Here is a 20237-nt window from a genome sequence, read left to right as displayed (position 1 = left end):
TTTTGTTTGTTTACCAAGCACTCATGGTGAGTGCATTGTCCATTACACAAAGAACAAACTTTACTGCTTTAATTACAAAGATTTACCTGCTGCCATTTTGCAGTTCATTTTTGTTTATATAAATTATAATCAAGAAAAACACTGAATATGAACTGTTTCTGTGCCATGTGCACGCGTAGAGGAAAATAATCGACAGGAAAACGCGTTTCAAGAAATCAGACGGCAAATCTCAAGTCGTTATTCATTAGGCGATTAAAGCTGTTTGATAACGCCAGTCTGAAATAACAGAATAATCTTTACTCTTTCTGGTAACAGTAATACTGCACAATGAATCGTTCATGAGATTGAACAAGAAAGCAAGCTTAGCATCAAAAAGTAACAAGTTGTGTGTCTATATATGATAGCCTATATCACTGTAGCTCTTCGGAACATGTACACTCAAACGTATCTTTATCAGGAAATAAAATACTCAAATCACACAACGTCGCATTTATGCTTCGTAATAGTCTACTTAATATGTACAGAATTCATATGTACATAAGACCTTTGTACATATTTGTACACGAATATTTCATTGTCATCACAGCCCAAAATGTGTCGTCAGGTTCAAATCTGAACGAACTCAAAGTCAAAAGTGTTGTACAAGGTTCGGGAACACCTCAGTAATGAGACAGTCACGGTCTTGAAATTTCTTCAGCGAATTGTATGTGGTTCACATAAAATTACAGTCTGTCTAAACAGACGGTAAAACAAGATGCTGAACTGTAGCGTTTATTATGCGGTGGCTGCTGAACCGTGTAAAGCATTCAAACGAGAATACCAGTAAGCTATGCTTTTTATATTTAGTCAAGTTTTGACTAAATATTTTAACATCGAGGGGGAATCGAAACGAGGGTATGGTGTATGTGCGTCTGTCTGTGTGTGTGTGTAGAGCGATTCAGACTAAACTACTGGACCGATCTTTATGAAATTTGACATGAGAGTTCCTGGGTATGAAATCCCCGAACGTTTTTTTCATTTTTTTGATAAATGTCTTTGATGACGTCATATCCGGCTTTTCGTGAAAGTTGAGGCGGCACTGTCACGCCCTCATTTTTCAACCAAATTGGTTGAAATTTTCGTCAAGTACTCTTCGACGAAGCCCGGGGTTCGGTATTGCATTTCAGCTTGGTGGCTTAAAAATTAATTAATGACTTTGGTCATTAAAAATCTGAAAATTGTAAAAAAAAATAAAAATTTATAAAACGATCCAAATTTACGTTTATCTTATTCTCCATCACTTGCCGATTCCAAAAACATATAAATATGTTATATTCGGATTAAAAACAAGCTCTGAAAATTAAATATATAAAAATTATTATCAATTTTTTTTCCCCGAAATCAATTTAAAAACACTTTCATCTTATTCCTTGTCGGTTCCTGATTCCAAAAATATATAGATATGATATGTTTGGATTAAAAACACGCTCAGAAAGTTAAAACGAAGAGAGGTACAGAAAAGCGTGCTATCCTTCTCAGCGCAACGAATACCCCGCTCTTCTTGTCCATTCCACGTGCACTGCCTTTGCCACGGGCGGTGGAGTGACGATGCTACGAGTATACGGTCTTGCTGCGTTGCGTTGCGTTCAGTTTCATTCTGTGAGTTCGACAGCTACTTGACTAAATATTGTATTTTCGCCTTACGCGACTTGTTGTTGTTGTTTTGCATTGTGCCAAACGTAGTTTTTGCACACACACACACACACACACACACACACACACACACACACACACACACACACACACACACACACACACACACACACACACACACACACACACACACACACACTCTCTCTCTCTCTCTCTCTCTCTCTCTCTCTCTCTCTCACTCTTTGCGTTATTTATGCAGCATCAAATGACACCGATTCATGGGATTCATCGATGCAATTCATCGTAAGCTTAACCACGGTGAACACTCTTTGAACACTCTTGGCCTTGTCAGGTCCAAGTCCAAAGAACAGTGTTAAGTACCTACTGAACAGTGTTAGCTCGACTGAACGTCTGAAAACACAAAGCAATACTCCTGAAGCAGTCCACAGAAAGGTAAAACCACATTCCAAGAGAACAGGATTGCTGTTCAGCAACAAGCAAAGTGGGTTCCGCAACACTGTTCAATATTCTGAAGTATTCTGAAAGTTTCGTTACAAAGTACCAGCCAAAGTCCAAGTTCAAATGAACAACATCCAGTATCCCGAAGCACTCGAAGCGAACTGATCCACAGTCATTTCATCTCAAAGCCCGAGGCCCAGGTAAGGTGAAAGGTTCCGTATTGTGAAGCGCTTTGAACACGGATGTTTTCAACACAGCGAGTAAGTTTACAGTCTGAAGGCAGAAGAAAATAGTCAAGTATCCCGATGAACTTCGCAAGGAAACTGTGTGTCAGCGCACAAAAAGAAGATTGCTTAGTATCATCCATAGCAGTGCACTCCGATCAAGCATTTCGACACAGCGAGACAACTCGAAGTCTGAAGACAGAGGAACAATCTTCACCGTCCTCAAGCACTCCGCAAAGGAAATTCCGAGGACAAAAACGCAAATGTCTAGTATCCAGAAGCGCTCTGCACAGACGGCACCATGGCGGCCAGACGACTACAGGTGTCGCATCCAGAAGCCTGGGTGGATTCCAGAAGGAGCTTGGCCACACGGTTGGTCAAGGTGACGGCTGGCCCCAGCTTCATACCCAAGCTCTTCATCAGGTGGTCAGCGGTCAGTAGCACCAGGATTTTGCCGTCTACTCGCTGCTCGCGGAAAATCTGACAAAAAGAGAACACACGAGATATATTAATTTGAAACGAAGCGTATCAATCGGTATTTGGTTTAAAAGTAAAACATATTAGATACAAGCACAACTTGACACACTCGGTGCAATCCCATTGACCTGTTTTGCATCCCTCCAAATTTGCCCACGTTATGTTCGAATTTTGATCGTGTAAGGCACAAAGCAAACATCTTAATCTGGGAACAGTCACAGAGTCCTGGGTGATGCCTCGGTTAATTCTTATGTCCATTCATAAAATCGACAGACATACTCTCCTCTACTAGCTGATAAAAAAGAAACAGAAAAAAAGAACAGAAATGCAAACCATAAAACATGCATTTGTGAAGGGATAAGTCTGCTGAATCTAGCAAGAAATACAAATGAGAAGTCAAGTATGATGCTTACCTCAGTGTACACACTGCATCCTTCCAGAGAAGACACGAGCTTGACGACATCCTCAACGCCCCAGGTCCTGATGTCTCCTGGCCTGTTCTCCATACACCGGCAGCAGTACAGGTTCCTGTAGTACTCCGGCAGTGAGGCCAGGTAGGGAGACGTTATTCCTTTAGGGCCAGAAGGACTCGCAACGGCACCCCCTGCGAATAGCCTCGACCTCATGTATTCTGCGTTCTTGTCGTACATGGACGATTCCATCCCGCAGGACAGAGGGTTGGCAGCTAGGCCTCGGTAGGCGGCCATGTAGTCTATCGGAGCCATGGAGGCAGCACCGTAAGCAGCAGCCATGGGCAACTGTAGCCTCTTGGCGTTCATGTCTGCTGCTGCAGACTCCATCTCCTCTCGGCTCCGCTTAGCTGAGGAGCTTGCAGCTACGGCCGCCGCAATGGCGTCTGCAGATGTCATCATGGGCAAGCCTCCGGACCAGTGCAGGTAGGGGAAAGATCTGGAATAATCCAGCATAGCCGTAGACGCGGCTGAAGGGTACTGAGGCTGCATCAAATGCAAAGGCGCCATCCCTGGAGCACCGTAGGGGTAGGATGCAGTGGGCAGGGTGCCCGCTGTGGTCGGGTACAGTACAGGGTCTTTCTGAAGAAGGGCACTTGGCGTGCTGAACATGCCACAGGCCGCAGCGTGCATGGGGTGCATCAGGGCGGAGGCTGTGACTGGGATGTCTGTTGGGGGACGCAGCGGGAACATATGCTGCAGCATGCCTGATTGTGGTGCTCTGTAACAAAGAATAACGAGAACATTATTAAGAGCAACGAAGGAAATACCTTAAACAACATTTCAGCTTGTTCTGGACTACACACTGACAAAAGCTTGTTTTTGTTCGCATAGAAAATCAAAGAGTAATGTAATCAACCAACAAACATTAAGTTCCCTTTCAAGTCTTTCGGTTTAAGATCAGAAACTGTAAGCATAAGCCTGTAGTTTTCATACAAGCAGGTCAAACGTCCCGGTCGAAAAGATCACAAACTGAGTCCAATTCAAATGAGAAAACCACAGGAAAATATTGACAAAACCAACAAAAACAAGTACATGCAACGGTGACAGAAAAGAGCATTATACTTACACTAATCCATGATGTCCAGCAGCCAAAACTCGCATGTATTCACTGAATGCAGCAGGGTCAGCCATTTGGGGTGGAACAGAGAGGGGGGCGGAGGCCATGGGTACAGAACCCCCTTCCCCTCTGTTACTCCCTCCGGAACTAGGATACTCCGTGCTTCTGTAGCTAGGCTCCTCCGACTTGATGCTTTGAGCGGAAGTGACCCCTGACTTCCGGTCCTTGTCTGACCTCTCTTCCGGTCGACGTTTGTCAAGGTCACGCTCACTGTTGTGACGTTGAGTGGCGGACGAGTCCTTCTCTTTGCTGGCGTGTCGCTCCTTGTCTGAAGACGAAGAGGAGGATGCACTACTCTCGTGTTTTCTGTCCTTGTGAGTTTTCTCAGAACTTTGGTGGTGGTGGTGGTTGTGGTTGTGGTGATGGTGGTCTTTCACAGACTTCACAGGCGAGTTTTTCATCGCTGTGTCGTTAGGCTGACGGACTGGTGATGGGTGGCGGATGGTTTTATGTTCGCTGGTGTTAGAGGATTTGCTGTAAGGCGGAGACAAAGCTGAAGAAGGCCGCTTGTGCCTGTCCTCTTTGTCTGCACGTTTGGGGATGGACGCTGTAGGGCTAGGCTTGTTGTGAGGTGCTGCTGCGAAGGTTGCTGCTGTGGCTGACACTGACGGTGACAATAATGGTTTTGTGGGTGAGAGGCTGCTGGCGCTGCTGCTGCTTTTGTTGCTGCTGGGTTCACAAGGCTTTGCAGGAGACACTGTGGAATGATTGGTTACGAGTTTCAGGCTTTGCACTTCAGTTCTGAGATCTCTGGGCTCGGTTTTACAAGCCTCCACAGCAGGGGCTGGTTTTGCTTTTACATCACCATTCGGAGAGGAGGCGACAAATTCACTCGATTCTTTACTTGGAGATAGTACATCCATGTTTTGGCTGTCAACGCTCATGGCTTCACTACCATCTGATTGGTTTCCGTCATTATCACACATTTTGATCGGAGAATCGCCCTCCACTGATTGCTCGTTACACAGCGGCAAGGGGGCCCTAGTGGCACTGACAGCAGCCTGGTACAGTGCCAAACGATCGACACTTTTGTCTGCCTTACTGCCGCCAGCCCCAACAGAAGAGGAAAGAACTTTCACGTCAGGAGTGACTGCAGGCTCTGATGGTGCATCAGGTGCAGCCACGACGTTGTTGCTGTTGTTTGTGTTTTGTGGTTTGCCGCCGCTGCTGTGGCGTCGTTTGTCGCTGCTGGGTTTTGCCGGGGTAAGCTCCTTGTGCTCCCTAACGGGGGAGGCGATGGCTGCTGTAGCTACCCCTCCTGTGTTAATGGTGATGTCGCTCACACCTGAAACACACGGAATGACGCTGACTTTAGGGTATGTATTCAAGAAATACCAACATCTTGATCACAGTGAGTTCTGACTGTTGAAATGACGACCATCAGCGTCTTGATAGTTTCACATGATATAACACATTTTTTGTAAAAGCTACACGTTGGGGAGATCGTCCACTCATAGAAGTTAAAATAAAATAACGAAGGTCCATTATAGTAACATTGCATACATACTAAAACCTGACAGTGCCTTGTGCCATTATCTTCTCGGGAGATTCAGAATATAACGACAGGCATACAATGAATCATATAAATTGATTCTTTTTATTGTTTTAGTTTTTTTAATACAATTCAAACCATAGAAACACTTTTTTTTAACACTTACGGCCAGGAGAAATGAGAGGCATCAAAAGAGTGGGTCCCTGCAGCCGATTGTCAACAGCCATCTTGGTGACGTCAGGCACGATAACTTCAGGTAGCCGTAAAGTGGGCACGTCTTTGGACTCCGGTAAATTCATCAGAGATGATTCCTTCAGGGGACTGAAATGACAAACGTCAAGTAACACTTTAATACCGAGAAATAAAGGATTTTGTTTTACTGTATTCTATGCTTTTCTTTACTGTCTGTACAAGTATGTTCACATACAATTTCTATTCCATTTTATAAAATGCTCCGACAAGCCATCGCCAACCTTGCACCAAAACAAATTTTCAATACAGATTGTAGTTTGCAGAAAACGAACTGAGAGAGAGAGAGAGAGGGGAGGTGATAGAGAGAGCGCGAGAGAGAGAGAGACAAAGAGAGAGAGAGAGAGAGAGAGAGAGAGAGAGAGAGAGAAAGAGGGAGATTTGAGATAGAGAGGTGTAAAGAGAGAGTGGGGAGACAGACATACAAGCAACCAGACAGACAGACAGAGACAAAGAAAGATACAGACAGAGAGACACACACACACTGACACACACACAGCCACTAAATAGACGCAGAGATAAACACACAGAAAGACACACAGACGAACAGACAGACAGAGAAGGAATAAAGACAAAAAACAAACATCAAAGCTCAACCCACCTCTGTCCTCCCTCCTGTGGCTTATGGTCCAGAGCCAGCCTCTTGGGTTCCGACGGACCGTCCTGGCCCTTGACAGGTGTCACGCCCCCATTGCTCACTGCTCGGAAAGCTCCGCTCCCCGAGTTCTCAGGCGCGTTTCCCGTCGACTTCCGCTTCCGTTCTCCATTAGGTATACGTCGCTTCTCTCCTTTGCGAGTCTGCAACAAACAGAGGCAAATACTTTATTGAGATGCTTTTGATAAAAGGATGACAGTAAATGTAAACAGATTTGAATGCGTTGGGTAAGTTAGAAAGCAAAGCGAGCGGGACCTTGCAAGGTTTGCAAAATATGGTCTTCAGGGCAGGACAGCAATCAGCACTTTCCAAGAGAGACGCAGGAACGGATTCCAACTGTTGAAAGGTTTAACATACGGATGTGATTTTCAAACTTGTGCCTTTTTTCGTCTAAATTCGTCTTTCGATTGTATGTCTGTTCGTCTCGTCTCGTCTCGTCTCGTCTGTCACTCTGTCTCTGTCTCTGTCTCTGTCTCTCTCAGAACAGAACAGAAGGCAGCTATAGCTCCCGAGTTTAGGGTCTTTGCTTGAGACCTAAAGCCCTCTTAAATCCCCCTATCCCCCCACCCCCCCTCTCTCTCCCCCTCCCTCTCTCTCTCTCTCTCTCTACCGCCCTCCTGCCCTCCTCCATTCCCCAAATCTGCTTCCCAAACATCCGCACGGAGCGCGAGAAGGGAGGAAAAAACGTTCACCGTCATTAGCAAAACGCTTAGGGACCGCCGCGACAACAGCTGCCGCCGCCATAAAGCCCCGACCCTCGCCTGCAAATCTCATCCCCACCAGCGGCGCTGCCACCATCGCTTCCCCATCGACCCGCCACACTCAGGGCACTGAAGGAGGGGTTGAGAGCGTGGGGTGGGGGTGGGGGAAGGTGGAGAGAGGGAGGGGGGAGGGAGGCAGGCAAGGAGGGAGAGATAGAGAAACTGAATACGGAGGTTGGGATGGGGGTGGGGGTAGGGGCATGTCAGAGAAAAGGCGGTAGACACAGATTCAGAAAGAGAGCGAGGGAGAGAGAGAGAGAGAAAAGAGAGAGAGAGAGAGAGAGAGAGAGAAACAGAGAGAAACAGAAAGAGAGTACGGAAGAACGAGAGAGGGTTGGTGGGGGCTGGAAGAAAGAACTTTGAAGAGGGCAGATGGGAGAGACAGGTATATGAAAAATGACGGACTGGGGGGAGAGAGCCAGATTGTAGAGCGGATGAGAGAGAGAGAGAGAGAGAGAGAGAGAGAGAGAGGAGAGGGAGAGAGAGAGAGAGGGAGAGGAGAGAGAGAGAGAGAGAGAGAGAGAGAGAGAGAGAGAGATGTTTTTCTCGGGCAAGGCGTTTTCCCTAGTGGCGTACGTGCGACGATGTGCGGAGACGGCTGCTGATGCATGTACATACGGGTTGGGAGCTGGGGAGATGGAAGAGAATTGTGTGGAAGGTTTTTGCTATCTCTCAGTCTCGGAGATCGAGAGAGAAAATAACAGAGAGGGGTAGGCGAAAGAAAAAAATAGGTGGATTCTTATGTTTCATCACATTAGACCGGCCTGGCAGTTCTGAGGTTGCATCAGGTTAAGTTAATTTGGTTTAGCAAGACAGAGACATAGACAGACGGACGGACGGACGGACGGACGGACAGACGGACGGACTCTCTGTCTCTCTACTCTGAACAAGAAGCCGACCGCTGTTTTCCCAGGTAACAAGACCCTCTCCTTCCAGTCGCTAATACTCATTGGGATGACCACCACCATCAGATGAGAGAAGTGGTACAAAACATTCATTTTCCATTCCCACCTCCTCCATCTCCTCCTCCCACCAAGCTTTTTGTCACGCAACTCGGGCGCGCTTATTCTCTCTCTGCGCCAAGCCGTGCCAAGATGTAAAATATTGATAGAAGCGCGGCGGCTTCGGCGTGGGGAAGAGAGATATTATTTTCCCTTATCTCCTTCCTTTATCAACCTCGGCGGGCTTGTAGACGCGAGGCGGCGGGGGCGGGGGGGGGTGGGGTGGGGGGGGGGGGGGGGGGTGGGTACTGATAGACATGCCGAGGAGCAGAAGGAGCTCCCACGCTTCTTCCGTCAGTTCCTTCGGTTCACCTTCCGTCAGCTAGGGGGATGAGAGAGGTTAAAACCACAGCTGAAACGATAGCGAAGAGCCTGTGCCGTCCAAGAAAGGTAGAAAAACGTCAAAGGGGGAGGGGCGGGGTGAACACACTGAGACAGTGGGTGAACACATGGCGCGAATGTCCGTTTCACGGGCAAAGTCAGTCCCTTACCCGGCAAATGTTAAAAAAGCTTCTAGTCACAAAAACGACCGACAGGGAGAATCTGTGGCGACAAAGGGCACGTGCTTCCCGCTGACGAACCAAGTACATACATGAACGATCATCCTGCCTGGCTGAGATGTTAGGTCCAATCAAGTCCTACTGGCCTATCCTGGAACATGTGCAACTGAATGACACACCAAAAATACCTCTTTTCTTGTGACTAACTGTTGATACAGCAGAATACAGTTAGACATCTATGCGCCCAAAAACAGACGTTCAAACTCCTTGATCGTGTGAAGAGCACGATTTCAACTCCTCCGCTGAGGAAGACAAGGGGGTTGGTGGAAAGATGTGTAAAATGCATGACATGCATCGTGCGTGGCAAACGGAACGAAACAGCCGTCAGCTTGAGAAAGCGAGACTGATCGAAACGAAAGAAGAATGCCAAAGAAAAGAAAAACGAAAAAAAAGCACCCCACAATTCTTGACTGCGTTGCCGCGCAGTCTCCGGGCGAAAGGGGAGAAAGAAACAAGCAAACAAGAGCATCGACAGTATGGGTTGCCTAACAGAAATCAGACAAAACAGATAGAAACTCCAGTGGTAAATTGATTGTAGGAAATGATTTATTCTTGTTTATTTTAGACAACATAAGGTCATGCGATACATGGAGTGCAGGGGGTATCGCAAAGACTTTTGTGTTGCAAAGACTTTTTTCTTTGGCGAGTTTGCCGAAACAGCCATAACAGTGTCGGCAATGTTCCGAAGTTTAAGACAGTCCTTGACGTCCCCTTTCCCCTGCCGTGAAAAACGACTAGAAAGTTTTTGGTGATTTCAAAGAAATGTCGGCGTTTTGTCTGTACTGCCAAACATCACTGGGCAAAGCAATTAGGATCCTCAAGGGAAATCACTCATTACCTGAGAGGGATAGATGCCCACGGAGAAGCAGCTCATAATTAGGACACATCGTACCCGACAACCACCCCTTAAGTTAACACAACGACAGTTCATCATCACGTGTATAGTGAGTGAAATGTCAAAAGTTCAAAGGAACGACCAAGGCGGAACCGCCAAAGTCACACTAGCCTACGGGCTCGGAAACGAAGGAAATCTCGAGCCATTACTCACTGAAACCTCTCGCTGTTTTGGGAGGGACTAATACAGGCACAAAAAGGTGTCCGAAGCTCTCTACTTGCCCTCCAGCTTGTTGGTTTTCTACACGGAACTGAATTCGGTCCCCAGTATGTGTCCTCCTTCCCCTTCAGTCCTTCTGACCCCCCATTACGCACACCTCCATTTCATTACCAAGAGCGGACAGGATGCGGAATGGCTGATGAGATAGAGAGATGAGACGACGTGGACCTCCGGGACTTGTTCTCTCTCTGTGCTACCGTCCATCGCTATACGACTTCACCGTTCGGGAGAAGGGACGTATTTCCCCCATTGTGTTGAATAGCTAACTCAGTGATTTTCTCCATCACTACAAAGGACAACCTTCTCAGTCTAAGCTGGCCGTCTTCCTTCTTCCCAATCTAATACTTCTTCCCTTTCTACTCTTCGCCTTCACCTTGCCAAGAAAGCCTCTTCCTTCATCCCTTATCTGCTTAACCTTTGCTTCCGTTGGATATCTTTCTTCTTCACCATTTGCCTCTTCAAAGTGCATTACAACATGTACTATCCTTTTCCTGTAACCACTTTACTCAACCTTATCCATCCTCCGTAAGGTATGTTTGTTATTCTTTCAGCCATCACAAAGGAGTTCCCCTACTCTGTACATAACCTTCTCAGACACTCTTCACAACATTCTTCTCCTTCAAATGGGAGTTCTAAGTTCCTTCGCTTCCGACTGTCCTCAATAACTTATGCTCATCTTCAGGTCCTCTTTGTTCACCCTGTTCCACTTGGTTTTGTATTACATGTATGTTATGTTATATTGCTTTTTTTTCCTGTACTTATGTATCTTGTATGTGTCAATAGGCTCTGTGCTTTAATGACAATAAATTCTGATTCTGATTCTGATTCTGCACAACAACAGCCCAGCCGAGTTCCAAGACTCCCCCATGCACAAGCCAGTTAGTTCTACTCTTCCCAACCTTCTCATCATATAGACGGGGAGGGAGTTCAGTCTCTTCCGGTTCAACGTTGCCGCCCAGTGGAGTTCTTCGGAGACTCCCCGGGTTACGCCGCCGTGCCTGGGAAAACAAAGCGACGCGCCAGATTACATCTCGGGCCTGTTTCGGTGACTGCACCGGAGGAAACTCGAGCCCCTCTGCGCCCGCCGCAAGCCGATCGCTCATGGTACGGCCGTCCTCAATGAAAGGCCTCCAGGGAGTGTCGAGATGGGTAGGCGGATTGCTATGTAGCGTTACGTAGGAGTGGTGGTGGTGAGGTTTTGAGAGCGCGGATAGCGGATAGGCGTTGTCGATTTCTATCAAATATAGTGGGTTCATGTTTATGCAATGGGCTGATATAGTTATTTGATTATCTGATTTCCAAAATTAGCTCTGATGCAGACGGTAATTAAATATGAAACAGGATGGAAAAGAAGAAGAGGACACGTGAGGAAGAACAGTAACAAGAGATAGACAGACAATGAGAAAATGAAAAGCAAACAAACAAACATACAGACAAGATTCTCTTTCTTTGGTTATCATCCACAACTTCGCTCCCTTTTGACCCGAGAAAGACCGTGACTCAGAACAGAGACACTCAACACGAACTTTCACCCACTTCCAACAGCCAACAAAGCAACAGACCAACGGCGAGTCATGCTCACCAAACTCCCTCGCCGGTGATTATATGAAACGTGACTCTGGAAATGTATTAGCAAGCAGGAACCTCCACGAAAATTATTACCAACAGCATGCGTTACTGAAATGCATGCATACGAGGAAGGAGCCTCCTACCGAAGAGGAGGCTGGCAGACACGTCACGCCACAAAAAGGAGGCCCAGAGAGAAGCAGATCTAGCGTCACCACCACCACCACCACCACCACCACCAACCTTCCCCTGGCCACTCTGATATTAATGGACTCGGGGCGTTCTAATTAGCGGCCACAAAGAGCGTGTCACGTCCCCCGGACCAGGGCCCGGGCTCTCCCGCCGTTCCGCCATTTCCGACCCCCAGCGTCTCCGGTGCTAGTCTCGGCGCGCCATTATTGTGTTGGGGCCCGCCAGGACCACCGCGTCACTGCCGCCCTGGCGTCATCGATCGCACGCGCCGGTCCTGCGCGCGCTAATATCTCTAATTTCCCTCTCCAGATAGGCGGGCGAGGTCAGTACCAGCGATCGACTGGCCGCGCGCCCTAGCTCCGGCTCCTCCGGCACAAAGGCCTTGGAGGCTTTCAAAAATCCCCCCAGGGTTATGTGTGTGTGTGTGTGTGTGTGTCTCGCTCTCTCTCTCTCTCTCTCTCTCTCTCTCTCTCTCTCTCTCTCTCTCTCTCTCTCTCTCTCTCCAAGCCCTTCAAGTGGCCGCCAAGCCGGGCGGGCAGGAAGTTTGGAGACGACGGGCAGGCTGAATGGAGTTCTCTCCCCTCAGTTCTGAGGCCTCCGCCTGATGGCTACTTCCTCTGCACCTTCTCTCTGGAACGGTTTGGCTTCACCGCCCATCTCTTTAAAACTCCCCTACCCTTTCCTCCTTCGTTCCAACTGCTGTGTGAGCTCTGAGTTTTCTTCTTCCTCAGTCTTCTTCTTCTTGTCGTTCGCAGGGGATGACACTGCATCAGTGCATCATGACAGGCCGGTTGTCAAGATGAACCCAGCCGTTTTCTGAAGTTTCCGTTGGCAGTCACACAACCTCTTGTGCACCAGGATGTCTGTCGACCATACAGCTGTTTGCTGGTCTAAGAGTTTTGGGTACTGATTGAGAATAATTATGCTCCACTGTTTGTTCTCCAGTTCCGCAACTGCAGTATGGGGAGGGGGTCTCAGTCGTTTGACAGATTTTGCCTTCTGCTTCAGCATGCTTATAGGGAATAGCAAAGACCGTACTAGGAGACTGGTGACAGCAGAAAGTGACAATCTCTAGCGGTGGAGGACTTTCCTTCCATAGGGCACCATCACATTGTCTTCATCCACTCTTCATAAATATACTACCCCCAGCCCCATACCTCCATAAACCGGCTTCATCCCTCCCGATCCCCCCAGTTAATGAGCTTTGCCTCCAATCCCCCCCCCCCCCCCCCCCCCAGTAGATGACGGCGACAGGCAAGGACAGGACGCGGTCACGTACAGCTGTGTACGCCAGGAGATCCTTCTTCTGCCACAGCCACCACCACCACCACCAGCCATTCCAGGAGAGGAGAAAGCTTTTCAGAATCACAAGCCTGGGGCCTCGACACTGACCCCATCCCTTCCTTTCCCCTTCTAGTCTTCCTTTCCCGTCTTCCTCTTTCCTGTCCCTTCTTCCTCTTCCCGCCCCTTCCGATATTCACGCGTCGGTTGGCAAGTAGCAGATCGAAGTGGCAGAGAAGGAGGAGGGGCTAGGAGGGACACGGTGAGCTGCTTGGCAGCTTAGCGCTTTAATTGCCTTTGTTTAAATGAGTCAGCCGCGGCGGGCGGGGGATCGAAGGCAAGCGCTACGAGCTTCACGTGCCGTTGAAAAATACCGCCCCGGCCTTCTTCGTCAGGCGGATTGTTTTCCGACAAAGTAAAGCAGCGGGTGAAGAATGGGTTGAGGTTGGTGAAGGTGGAGGTGGTGTTGGTGATGATGGTGGTCGTTGTGTTGGCGTTGGTGGTACCGGCTCTAGCTCTACGCATTGGGGTTGGGTGGGGTTGGGGAAAGGGTGTGGACATATATTTCGAAAAAGTACAGTAGCAGGTGATTATGGTCATGGTTGGTTGTAGAGTTAGGTGGCGGTTGTGATTTTGGTGGCGGTTATGTTGACGGCGGTGGCCAGAGAGAGAGAGAGAGAGGGAGAGAGGGAGAGAGAGAGAGAGAGAGAGAGAGAGAGAGAGAGAGAGAGAGAGAGAGAGAAAGAAAGAGAGAGAGAGAGAGAGAGAAAGAGATAGAGACAGACAGACAGGCAGGCAGTCAGACTAAGAGAGACAGAGATCAAAAGAGACGGGGAAATGGGGGTGGGGGGGGATGAGACAGACAGACAGGAAATGCTATTTTTATTTAAAGTCACTGACAGAAGCAGCGAAAAAGGCACAGGCTTATACTGTTTTATCGCTGCGTTGTAACTTTTTATGGAGCAAGAGAGGAACATCTCACTGTCACTTTGTATCATGATCAGTAAGAGAAAAAGAACGAGAAAAAGAAAAGTCGCCGAGATGTGGAGCAGATTCGAATGAAGAGGTTTTGTAATCCAAAGAGTCAGAGATTACGCCTTTTCCACACTTGCAGCTATGTGATGTCAGGTACCTCTCTAATCAAAGCAGACAGGAGGCACCATTCTCAAACAACGACGTGTAATGTATACATAATGCATGCGAATCTTAAACGTTATTTGACTCAGATACAATAACAAGATCGGCAACAACAACAAACAATAATAAGAACAAAATAAAGAAGAAGAAGATACGGCTTATTTGCCATCCAATTCGGCTGCAAAAACATCCAACCCGTCTTCGAAGAATATATAAGAAAAAACATTTAACCACAAGAAAATTAAAGATCCGCTTTAATGTCTGTGGGTCAACCAAAAGGGAGAGAGAGGGAGGGGCGTGAGGAGGATAGTTTATCAGGACCGTCCTTGAAACAGTCAGGTTGTGTGGACAGAGGAGGTGGTGGTGTTGGTTGTGGGGGGGGGGGGTGGTTATCGGAGGTTTGGGGGGGGGGGGGTTATCAGGACCGTAGTAGTAGAGAGACTTCGGGCGGCGAAAGCAAATTTATCATGCGAGGAATTACAGGCCGAAGACAGGGGCAGCGGCAGTCGGCCCAAGGAGGGTTCTTCGATAGCTCCGTTGGTCGATCGTGCCCGCTGGCGCCGTCAATAGGAGACGCGTGTGATTGCACCCAGAGTAAAGTTTGTGCTCTCCCCTTGGCCGCTTGGCGGCGCTCAAACACGCCAAAATACGGACAAAATGTCTAGGGCCTGATCAAATATTTGCCCCTCCCAACGATCGGTCGCACCAGGACCTGCCGTTGTTTGGGTTCATACACAACACAGCGGCCCCGTGGGCCCGGGGGTCCTAGGCGGTAAGCAATCGCTGATTGCTTCATTCTTTCTCTGTCGTGTAAGGGGTTTGCCTTCTTCTTCTCGCTCTCGCGGCTTGATGTCCTTCCTTGGTTGGCTTGGCGGCTAAGCAAGGAACAACAGTTACTGTTCCCTCTCCCTCTGGTTCTTGCTTAGGCATCAATATATCGTTACCGATAACCTCGACAATTGATCTTGACACCCCCCCCCCCCTCTCTCTCTCTCTTTCTGTCTCTGTCACTCTCTAACGAGATCGCCTTTGGTCCAGAATTGACCAGGCACTAAGCTGACTCTAGAAGAAAGAAAAATCTCTCTCTCTCTCTCCCACCCTCTCTCTCTCTCTCTCCCAACCCTCTCTCTCTCTCCCACCCCTCTCTCTCTCTCTCTCCCCACCCTCTCTCTCTCTCCCACCCTCTCTCTCTCGCTCTCTCTCTCTCTCTCCCACCCTCTCTCTCTCTCTCTCTCTCCCTCTCTCCCACCCTCTCTCTCTCCACCCTCTCTCTCTCTCTCTCCCACCCTCTCTCTCTCTCTCTCTCTCTCTCTCTCTAGCTCTCCCTCCCACCTTTCCAAACCCCCAGGCACCGTTAAAACTCTAGAGCATTCAACTCTCCGCGTCGATACCTGATCTAAAGACGGCAGAAGTGATGTCAGCGTCTGCGCTCGTCAAGCAGCTCATGCACTAATTACCACCTGGGGTACACTACACCGCTCTATAGTTTGTCACCCGAGAAGTATTGAGTTCTTCACTGCGACGCGCACTGATCGCCCTTGTTTTGCTTTCGTGTGGTGCGGAATCCTGGCAGGCAGGTTCTTGAGTCATGCGATATAATGCGGGTGATTTTCCTAAAACACCGTATCGTTCCGCGACGGGACTCAAACACACACATTCAATTTTACGGCGACCATGAGGAAAAAAGAAGACACCCTCCTTGAGACGGCCGACGCACAATGACACGCACGCACGCACGCACGTTCACACACACACACACACACACACACTGGCACACACACAGGTGTTGCGAGCTGAGGTATAATATTGAATTTCACGTGCTGATACAAGCGAAATTCCGTGAACGGGGTGTCTCTCAGTGCGTCAGATAATAAGCTTCATTAGCTTTTTTTTTGGTGGGGCATAGCACAGGCTGCAATTTAGGCAACCATAGGTATACTGACTGACACAAGGTCAGTGTAAAGTCAAATGCTACAACGTCTTGGAAATCTTATCTAACAGGCCTTGAGGAAATACGTTTGAAACACATGTTTCGAAAAGTATGCAGACTTGTCCCCCACCCCCCACCAATACATCCCGACAGAAGAAGGATTTCCGTCCCTCTGCTCTCGTAACGTATCGTCTTCCTGTAGTACATTTAAGTTTTCCCCCTAGACTATATATATATAGACACACACAATTACTGAAAACCAGCTTGACAACATTCGTCGATTTTGAAAGTATTCCTGAGCATGTCCCTGAAGCTGCACCATCACAAGTTGAAGCATTCGTATGTACATGTACAGTGCTGTTTGAAATTATACGACAGTGCTATTTGAAATGATACGACAGTGCTCAAGCCTGCATGCCATTTTTAATGTTTCACCTTTTCTGCATGGTCAAAGTCTCAAGGTTTCAAGGAAGTGAACAAGGAAACCAACTGTGCGCAATATACGCGATACGAGCAGCACTCCGTGTTTTTAAGAAAGTGTAATCCTCATAAGAGTCCCTGAGTGAGAGTCGTTTACAGCCACAGCCAATTCTTCATGTGGCAAAAACCGGGGATCAGTCTTGCATGAGATTGGACAAGAGATGATGACAATGAGATGTAGTGCCCCCCGTGGCAGTAGTTGGCATATAATGAAAACATGGGGACGAGATTTTCGTGAGGTAGTGAGAAAAGTGGAGCGTCTCTGCTGAAGAGTCTCTAATTGCCGTCAGCTATCAGTTGTGAGTTCGCGAGTTACCGGCCACCGTCAGTGATGACAAGGCGGGACTTCCAAATATAGAGATCGCTCGTGACATTTATTAGTCCTACGGGAATAGTTTTCGTGAAGTTACTTTCGCAGCTACTTGAAGACAAAAGTAAAACTTTTTTAATGTAAATATGACCCCCCCCCCCCCCCCCCCCCCCGTTTTCACCGCCCCGCCCATCTTGACTGTTACAACTATGAGTCTCTCTCCATCTCTCTGTCTGTCTGTCTCTCTTTCTGTGGCCTTTGTTCCAAATTTTAGGAACAAGAGCACCTTATACATATAAGCAAAGCAGTGTTTAGCCTTCCCTCCCTTTCGCAAGAAGGGGGTCGTTTTAACCAGGCACCACAGTATCAACCATACAGAGGAGAATCCACAAGGCAGTGGGACTGGCTGTGTGCCAAGCCAGCTCCTCAGACGAGGCAACATTAGGCCCTCCTGCCTGCATGGAGTTCTTTGAGCAATCTTCACACCAGGCCCGCGCCTGGCGGTCGTAAAGTGATTTGAGCCAGGTCATAAAAACCAACAACAACTGTTTGCGCACAGTTCCGCAAGAACGAAGGGGGCCATGTTTCTGGGCTACGACTGAGAAAGGAAAAAATTAAAAACAAAAAAACAAGCGTAGTTGCAGAGAGACTCAAGAAGGAAAACAGTATATATTAGGGAAGGAGATTATCACGGAAGCTTCTCGGCTGTTTTTTTTTAAAACTTTATGTTTTAGGGTACACTTCACTCGTATATTAAGTCCATACCTGCCTGTCGTTTGCTTTTATTAAGTATATTAAACTCAAAAATGCGGCTTTTTGTACCTTGTTTGCGCTCTCTCTCTCTCTCTCTCTCTCTCTCTCTCTCTCTCTCTCTCTCTCTCTCTCTCTCTCTCTCTCTCTCTCTCTCTCTCTCTCTCTCTCTCCCCCCCCCGCTCCCTCTCTCTCTCTCTCTCTCTCTCTCGCTCTTTCTCTCTCCCTGGGATAGGCGACATCAAAGTCTGAGCTAGCCAAAACAACCAAGCCTATACAGGCTACAGTCAGTATAGTAGTATGGCCCCACAGCATAATTATTATCATCTCCAGTCTGAGTCACGTCTCGGTATAACGACGATCATAATTCGATGGGTTAAAACCAGAACCATTTAACTGGTTTGCGGCCATTTTGAGAAAAGGCCACTTGAAGTTTTTAACCCCTCAAAAAAAATAGTAAACACAAGATTACAACCTTCATATTTTAAGCAATAGATATAGAGGAAGAACTGGTCATGTACAGTTGAAATCAATTTAATTAAACTACTCTATCATATGAAAATAACGTATAATTTGTTCTGCTTCCAGAATACGCTCCTTCTTTTTTCTCAGTCCTGGAGCTAGAAAAGCCCAGCGCACCATAGCTGCTTCTGACTTCCAAACAGATCCCACTGTGGCCTGTGCTACAGCAGTCAGAAGCAGCCTCCTCACACATAGCATGTTCTGCTTCCAAGCAAAAGCTTACACTGCAACACTAGTTTAAATTGTTTTAATGTTTATTGCCGCAATAAACACACATATTTCAAGTCACACACTAAACCATCATTAAAGAATTATGTATTCGTCTAATGTATGGCCTAATGAACGCACACCTTTTACACACAATTAAATTGCAGGTATTTTCCCATGGCCAAAAAAACCACATTCTTTGTTAACATTCCAAAAATAAATTGTATTTTGGTTGTTTTCCTAAGAACTCAATAGTAAATCTTATTTTGTATCAGCTCATATTGTTTTGCATTACGCACAAAAACTACAAACCCAGCAACAACGACAAACTGACAACACACAAAACGAACAAAGCAGCACAGAAACAAGCAAGCAAACAAGAAAAGCTTCACTGATGATCAAGCTTGGCGCATTAAAACCAATCACACAAGGACAATAAAATCACGAGTTCTAGATTCTGATTTCATGATACCCTGCGTGTTCATTATCAATAAAAACAAATTGGCATTCTTACCTTGTGATGTACTTTTTTCTTCACAGAAGTGTTGTGCACAAAAGTCAAAATCAAAGTCAGACCTTAAAGCACATCCCTGTATTTTACATCACAGTTTCAGCAGAAAACCAAACTCTAAGTCACCATCAGTTTTGTCAATAGAACTTTGATGACCACGTATCAGTTCCACAACTGACATCTAGTGTGCTGGTAAAAAACGTTTTACACACATTATGATCTCTGGCCATCTTTCAGAAAGAAAAACTTCCTTGAAACTTGTCTCTTTTTTGGAGCTGGTTCTCCGTCTGTTTTCAGGTAAGTTCTTGTTCCCGTTTCTTCAATTCAGTGACAAACAAAGTCTTTCTGTCGCTCATATGAAGAGAGCGAATAAAAGGCCTGAAAAATGTCTTGCCTTTCTTCTTCTGATATTTTGCTGGAACACATCATTTTACACTTTGAACAGTCGACCTTCTGTACTGCTTTTGCCCTAGCCGTTTCACCGGTTGTCCTTGAGTAAGATTGACCGCTCAGTTTCTTTGTTTTTCTAATATTATTCTTCCAGGTCTTAGGGTTGCTGAGTCTTTTTCGACTAAACTTCTTCTTTGGAGGTGTCACATAGGATGCCTCCTTCCTCGGAGATGGCAGTTTTTTTTGTGCTGGGGTTCCATAACAAGATGGAGGAGATGCTGTGGTAGATTCACATGAAGGAGCAGTGTCAGACATGTCACAAGCTGAAGTGAATACACAATTAGGAAAAAAATCAAAGTTAGTATCATCTGAGGTGATTGTATTTGTAGTCACTGGGGTTGAATCAGAGTCAACATATGCTGAGGTAGAAGCACACACAAGAGAAATATTTACAGGTGTTGGGCAGCTGGATTCATGTGGAGGGGTGGAATCACAACCAGTATGTATTGGAGTTGATGCACGAACAGGAGAAAAACCACATTCACCATGTTTCTCGGTAGACTCTTCGATTGAAAAATCAACAGCACAGTCGTCATGTTTCAGAGTAGATTTTTCCACTGGAGACGCTTCACATTCATCAGTCAGGTTTCGGAGTTGGTGCAAGGACGGAAGACGCATGTCTGTCTGGTTTGAAGTGGTTTTTCTCCTGATGCATGCATCATAGTGTTGTGGCTGATTCTTGGGATC

The 20237-nt window shown here is 47.1% G+C and overlaps 1 protein-coding gene across 1 annotated transcript in view; it reads right to left on the bottom strand.

Annotated features, from left to right (window-relative positions):
- Nucleotides 1-1691: 1691 nt before the first annotated feature.
- Nucleotides 1692-20237, bottom strand: part of LOC138958836 (uncharacterized) — a 32358-nt gene continuing 13812 nt past the window's right edge. The window contains exons 2-6 of the mRNA XM_070330141.1: nucleotides 6725-6921; nucleotides 6041-6195; nucleotides 4332-5667; nucleotides 3206-3983; nucleotides 1692-2795 (exon numbers count right to left, since the gene is read on the bottom strand). Coding sequence (XP_070186242.1) covers nucleotides 2583-2795; nucleotides 3206-3983; nucleotides 4332-5667; nucleotides 6041-6195; nucleotides 6725-6921 — 2679 coding nt within the window. The 3' untranslated portion in view covers nucleotides 1692-2582. The remainder of the gene's footprint in view (nucleotides 2796-3205; nucleotides 3984-4331; nucleotides 5668-6040; nucleotides 6196-6724; nucleotides 6922-20237) is intronic.

The sequence above is a fragment of the Littorina saxatilis genome, linkage group LG2 (genome assembly GCF_037325665.1).
Source record: "Littorina saxatilis isolate snail1 linkage group LG2, US_GU_Lsax_2.0, whole genome shotgun sequence".
Taxonomy (NCBI): domain Eukaryota; kingdom Metazoa; phylum Mollusca; class Gastropoda; order Littorinimorpha; family Littorinidae; genus Littorina; species Littorina saxatilis.
The sequence above is the reverse complement of the archived record's forward strand: the minus strand, read 5'-3'. Positions and strand labels throughout refer to the sequence as shown.